The sequence below is a fragment of the Acartia tonsa genome, chromosome 7 (assembly GCF_053477335.1).
Source record: "Acartia tonsa isolate MP-2025a chromosome 7, ASM5347733v1, whole genome shotgun sequence".
NCBI lineage: Eukaryota > Metazoa > Arthropoda > Copepoda > Calanoida > Acartiidae > Acartia > Acartia tonsa.
Window position 1 is genome coordinate 40,773,418 of NC_137266.1, and position 7,290 is coordinate 40,780,707.

Genomic DNA, 7,290 nt, shown 5'->3' on the forward strand with positions numbered 1-7,290 from the left:
GTAGGGAGTAGATTTGAAATCTGCATCAAATTTTAAGGATTTTTTTTATAAAATTCGTTTTTTGTATAATTCTTTATCTAAAAGCGGAAATACATTTTAAGTTAATTAATTTTGACCAATAGGATAGTTGGATTTTAAACTACCTGCGCTCTTATTGGTTGAATGATATACGACATTATACAAAAAATGAATTTTATAAAAAATCCTTAAAATTTGATGCAGATTTCAAATCTACTCCCTACATTTAAATTCCGGAAAACTTATATCTCTTAATAATCAAGCACAGCAATTAAGCAAGGTTTGGTTCAGAGATGCACCATACTTGTGGTGTATCCCGTCCTCATAAGCTATCTTCAGGTTAGGTTCAAACCCTTATGATAAAGTAACAGGAATCTATCTGTTTCGTTGTCTGTCTGTCTGTTTGTAACAAAGTATCTCGCAAAACACTAAACCAATATGATTCTCCTTACCAGGGTAGCTTTTCATAGGTCAAAGGAAGGTTTATAACTATTTTGGGGAGGGTACCACCACCCTCCCACGAGAAATCGCCCCAAGAACCCCCCCCCCCAAAAAAAAAAAAAAAGTACCCTTCAACATTTTTTTAGTTTTTCTTTTAAAATCTAAAATAAAAAAAATGGGTAGTCGAAATCAACCGATGCTAGTAGCCGCTGGTAATATAAATAAACTAGTACATAAAAATTCATAGCAACTTAGAAAGCTAAAATAATACTCCAAAATAATCTTCAAATTGGGTAAAGATTAATTTATCGTTAATTAATCAATCCCTGCTAACTAAATGAAAATAAAATTAATGAAAAACTATTCAAAATAAATTACACATTTTTCCAATTATTATCTCTATATAAAACTTATTAACTCAATGTCAAAAACAATTTTTTTCCTTTCATATTGGTTTAAGTCGCAATAAGTAGTATTTTGGAAAATTACAAATAGACATCACTGACATATTATTAATAGGATGATTTCCTAATAGTATTAAGATTAAGAATAACAATAATGTAACAAGGATGACAACATCCATAAAAAGGGAAGCTCTAATATCAACAGGAAGAACAAACGGACAATAACTCTTGTAAGGTGTCAAAACTTAATAAGCAGAATATCAATTTGTAAGTATAAACAAAAATGTGCATAAATTTGTTGCAAAATTGCGTAAATACTGGATTCAGTAAAAGGACATACTTTCATTTTAGAGATGCTTCACTTCTAATATTGTACCTTGTTTTACAAGGAATCTTTGATCCAATAAATGGATGTTGTCATCCTTGTTTAATTAAATCTTGTGACATTTATGTTTATGTAATCACAAACAGTTTAGACATAAATAACAGTTTTTTTAATAATTTTTAGCATGAACTTTAAATGGTAGGATAATTAAATTTAATTGTATTACATATTTATCAAAATTAATATGACATTTAAAAGTTAGAAAAAAATTATAAACAGAATTAAAAAAAGGACATTTATGTATAGAAAAGCAATTGAATATTATCAACTCATTTATGTTTGTAATATTTCTAGAGCGAAGTTTTTATATAATTATGGTTCGGTTCGTCCGTAACGGTTAGCTTTTTTCTTAATTTTGATATCTTTAAATTTAATTCAGTCAGTTTCTGAGGGAAGCAGACACTTATAGAGATGCTATGCATCTCAAAATCTCAGAGTTTTCATTTTGTTGTGTATTAAGGATTTACATTCTTGTTCAAGACACATTTTTGCATCCAATATATTAAGTGTTTGAAACGAAAATCTTGCTAATCACTGTAACGATATGGCTCTCTTTTTTGGGGAGCCTGCTATTTTTCTATGTACATCCGGCAAAAGTACAGTGGATGTATTTCTTAATTTTCAAATATATAGATGTATGTATTTATGACATTTTGAAGTTTACCAGATGTAAAAGTGCTGTTATTTCTCTCTTTGCAGTGAAGTTTCTTATAGGTCAAATGAAGGGTTTTAATTACTTTTGGGGAGGGTATTCTCAGACATTCAAGAGAAAAAACCCAAGAATTTTTTACCTTTTCTTTTGAAAATTGGAAGTAGAGGGTCGACCTTTGGCTTCAAATGCTATAATACGTCCTTTCCTTTAGATGCTATTAGGATATTATATGAAAGGATTCAAAAAGACATATATTTTTTAACTCTTATTTTATACATTTTAATTGGAACTGATGATCTATTTAATAGTGAAACAATTGTATTCCATCATTAAAATGTTAAAATAAAAAACTGTGTTTATATATATACCTAATTATTATATGAAGTAGTAATGTTTTATATCTGAAGCATAAGATCTCAATTACTACTGAACTGAATAACGTCTCTTTTTAGTCCCTGGATAGTTTAAGGCTATTTTATTGTTAAGCTCTTCTGCCCTTCTATACCGCTTTGAATGCAGAGCCCCTAGATGCTAAGGGCACAGTCGCTAGTAATTTTATATATCATAAGACCTTTAAAACGTAGAGCAGTTATCCGTTTTAAAATCAAGTACATAAAAGTTCTCCGATTAGAAAAAGGAACATAAAATTAGCAATACACACACACACACACACCTACACACACACACAACATAAGCCAATCCTAAGCCCCTATGAACTTTACCACACATATTCAAGTCTAAACAAATAACACCTACTTGTCTGTGTGTGTGTGTGTGTGAGTGTGTGTGTCTTTTCAGAGGCGCTAAAGCATGAACTTGAATTTTGTGCATACGCAATAGCGAATTTGGTGTAATAAACAGTTTTAGGTACATTTTCTTGATAAAATGGACAGGAGTAGGATGCAAAAAAAAGACACTTGCAAAAAAATTTTACCAGATATTACCAAAAAATCACTTAATGTAATGTTTTGCGATGCAATTTTAATTATTTTAACAATTCAAATAAATCAAGTATCTTTGGGCTCTTTATTCATAGGGGAAGGAAGCTAGCTAACAAAGATCCTAAAACCATCCCAAGAAATAAGATAGCTAAGAACCATTCCGGCATCAATTTGATGCTTCCCTAAAATTGATAACTAAATAGGTTCATTGGTTGGGGAGATATTTCGAGACAAACAAAAAGTTAGATTTTGGTTTTAAATTATATTCTATCTATTTAAAGATATGACAATGGCAATAAAAATAATCTACTCCCCATTTCTTCTCCCTTAAATTTGCAAGCTACCAATGGGAGACTTTATACATAAGATAAGATTAACAAATATTTTTTTAACAAGTTAGGTTTGTGTTTTAGGTTAAGCAAACTAATCTAATCCCCAAACTAATCTACTCCCCTTTTCTCCCCTAAAAATATTTAAAGCTACCAATTGGAGACTTTATCTTAAAGATTTTATCAAAACTTAGTATATCAAATGTTAAACATCTAAGGTTTTTCCAAGATTTTTTTTTGTTGTTTTTGAAGCGTAGTATATTATAACCATAGTTGACTGTATACATACATGTATACATGCAATAGTGAAATGTTACTAAAGTTTGGGGGGCGGGGGGGTTTTGGGGGGAAATTACGCCAAGGTGAAAGGCAGGGCAAAAAAGGGTGAGACGACCACAAAAAGAATAAAGACCAAAAATGAAGGGGATGGGGTAAGAAAGGTTGAATATATCTATCTATTTATGCGTGTGTGTATCTATCTATGTTTAGCGCCGGCGCCACAGAAGTGAGTGAGTGTGTTGGTATAAATAGAAGTGTTTGCCATGGTTCTAATCAGTCTAAACTCATCCCCTAAACAATCAACATGTACAAGGTGCGTGAATAATATTATAAAATATATATTTACAAATTTTTTAAAGAAAAAGTGTGTTTTACGATACAAATTATGTATTATAAAAAAGTAGATATTAATTTTTCAAATTAAAACAATATTTTTTTAAATAAACAAATTATATTATTTTAAGTTAACATTTTTTATATGAATTTCTTCAATATGTGATTTTTGCCTAAAATAATATTACAAAAAATTCAACAGTTCATGAGTTTTTAACTTTTAAGAACCATTAAATATTTTCAAAAATTTTAATACATTTTGAATGATGATTTGCAAATAATTTGACATTTGGTCAAAACTGACCTTTTTTTGCTTATACAATATGATAGTGTTAATATACATTTGGGAGCTCTGTAATCGAAGGAGTGGTAAAATAGCCTTAAACCAAACTTAGATATAAGAATTAAAAAGCCTAAAACAATAAAGAACCTATTAAACGTTTCCATAAAATGTAGAACTCAATTGATTTGGTAGTAATCGAAATTTTAAGCTGCAGACAAAAAAACTTCAGTACTTTAAATAATAAGAAATGAACAAAAAATTATATCATTATCTCATTTTCTTTTTATCCATTTTTACTTTACAGACCTTTTTAGGTCCCAATAAAAATAGGGACAATATGATGATTATAATATTATTTTCTTGTTTAGGTTATCCTCGCCTCTGCTCTTGTGGCCGTTGCCGCCGCCATCCCCGCTGGACCCCCAGCCTATGGTGCCCCCGCCCCTTATGCCCCCGAGAAGCTGGCCCCCCAGCCGTTCGCCTACGAATACGGAGTTGCTGATGACTACAGCAAGGCCAACTTCAAGAAGGCTGAATCCCAGGACGCTGAGGGCAACGTAGCCGGTTCCTTCACCATTGCCCTTCCCGACGGCAGAATCCAGACCACCACCTACACCGCCGACCACTACAACGGTTTCGTCGCTGAGGTCACCTATGAGGGTACCCCCGTCTACCCCGAGGCTCCCAAGGGAGGATATGGACCCCACCCCGCTGCCCACCCTGTTGCCCACGCCGCCCCTCTGGTTGCTCACGCCCCCGTCCTGGTTGCTGCCCACCCCCACGCCCTCCATGGCCGTTAAGAAGAGAGAAAGAGAGAGGAATATCTTTATTTTTCCTAAATAACTATTTATTCCTATTTATTTCAATAAAACCTTCAAAAACCTTTAATTTTTATGTTTTTTTTATTGCATTTTTTAGGTTTCAGATTTTAAGGTTCACTATTTAAGATTCATACTTTCCTACCCATACAAGAAGCTTTTTTGCTATTTAAAAACACTTTGAAACAAAAAAAAACTTCAAACAACTACCTTCCTTTTTTTGAGGACCCAAAAGATTGCAGAAAATTTTTTCTTTTAAAGCTGAGAAATTACCACAATTTTTTAAAGAGTTTTTTTCTTCATTCAACGCTAAATAAAACCAAGCTTTTTAAACGTGTAAGCTGACAAATCTTAGAACCAACATGGATTTATTATGGGGTCTGTAATCGGGAGGGGGCAAATTTTTAACTTTTGCCCCCTCTATTCTTTATTCACAAATCAAAATTGCTTTCAAAATGGATCATGTACTGAAAATATTTATATGTAATTTTAAAATTTTAATTTCCAAGTAACTTTAAGTTTTAATTACATATTTGGATTTAATCTAAAATTAATATTTTACAATTGTGTTTCAAAATATGTAAAATTACAAGGATGACAACATTCATAAAAGCAAAGCTATAAAATCAAAAGGAAGGACAAATGAACAATAACTCTATCTTGCAGTGTCAGAACTTAAAAAGCAGAAAAAGTCATTTCAAAGTAACTACGATTCCTAAATCGTACACAACATTCATATAAAAATCGCCATGTATAGTTTGAAATCGATTGAACAATTCTAACATGACTAAATCAACGAACAGAGCTATCCGTTACGGACGGAAGGACTGACCCTGATTATAGAAAACCGTCGCTTTTAAAAAGTACAATCGTTTCCACTAGAAGTGCCGCATTAACATAATAAAACTTTAATTTGTGTGTTAGTACGTATGTTTGTTCAGTAAGATCGTGTAAACTGCTAAACTAAAAGTACTCCAGAATATCAAGAGAAGTTGGGAATTTTAATGGAAGTAATAAGGTCTACTGTGTGAATCAAAAGATCTCTGTAACTGCTGGACTAACTAAGCTTTGCTTTTTCTGGAAATTGAAATAATTAACGTACAGAAAGATTAATCATTATTTCATTTTTCATCTTTTTTGACCTAAAGTAATAAAAAAGTAACAGGATCTTTTTTTGCCTGTCTGTACCAAAGGATCTTGCTAACCACTGAACCGACATGGTTCTGATTTACAGTGTAGCTTTTCATAGGTCCTGGGAAGGTTCGTAATTATTTTTTTGGATACGTCCCATTTTTTGAATCGCCCCTAGAGAAAAAATATTATCCAAAAAGAAATTTTTAAAATTATTTCTAAACAAAAGTTGCCGCTAGTGTTTTAATATTGTAACCTTACTAAGTATTTATATAGATTTGATTGTTATTTTATGAATGCAGTATGTAATTTAACTTGTCTAGGGTATAAGATAACCTAGTCTATATGAGAATTTAGGTCTTAAATTATATTATATACAACTATATCAATTGCATCACTCCTAACCTCTATAAAAAAGGGCCTAAAAAAAACAATTAAAACCCAAACCTTTACTTTGAAATTAAATATGATGGGTGGCTTTTTCCTTTTCCTAACCCCAACGTGACATAAAGGGATAAACAAGCAGACGAAAAACTTTCCCCAACCCATTATTAGTAGATAGCTACTCTGCAATACACTATGTATGTCCGTCCATAACGTTATGGGATAAATGTGGTTATCTTAGCTGCTATTTGAGACAGAGCTGAAATTTTTTAATGAAGATTCATATGACATATTCACATCTAATCTATACATTGTGTTGTTTATCTATCATGCTTCAGAAGATATAAGCTTTATTTCTTTAGGTTTCGTGAATTTCTTAGTTTTTGTATATTATCTCCTTAATCATTGTTATGAGAACTTAAAATCTGCTCTAACTCATGATTCCATGATTTTGTTATTGTTCCTCGCTACTTATGGATGTTGTAATCCTTTTTTTCAATTTGGTTCAAAATAGTAGGGGGGGGGGGGGGGGGGAGGTTTCTGTGAACGACGCGACTTAGCACTTTGAGGCAAACCACTGGGCTTTAACCCTCTTTTAATCTAGACAACGTTGCTTGAAAATAGGAGGAGCCTATTTTAGTTTTAAAATATTTTCCCAATCTTTTCTAATACTACTAGTTGCTTTGTCCCTAGCCTCTAAGGGAGGACGAGGGAGGTCAGAATAGCCTATAAACACCCCAAGCAATCCTGAAAATAACAACCAAATTAGACAACCTTACTACTTTTTATAATAGGGTTTCATACGACTGAAATCAGCAGTTGAAATCATTGCTAAAGTTGTTAGTTTAAAACCCAGACTCGAAAAACAACAAGATAAAGCAACAACAAAAAA

The 7,290-nt window shown here is 32.1% G+C and overlaps 1 protein-coding gene across 1 annotated transcript; it reads left to right on the forward strand.

Annotated features, from left to right (window-relative positions):
* The first annotated feature begins 3,622 nt into the window (after positions 1-3,622).
* Positions 3,623-4,953, forward strand: LOC145323751 (cuticle protein 18.6-like). Its single transcript, XM_080166256.1, has 2 exons — positions 3,623-3,762; positions 4,434-4,953. The coding sequence occupies exons 1-2, from the start codon at positions 3,754-3,756 to the stop codon at positions 4,863-4,865; spliced, it is 441 nt and encodes a 146-aa protein (XP_080022382.1). The 5' UTR covers positions 3,623-3,753; the 3' UTR covers positions 4,866-4,953.
* Positions 4,954-7,290: the final 2,337 nt, after the last annotated feature.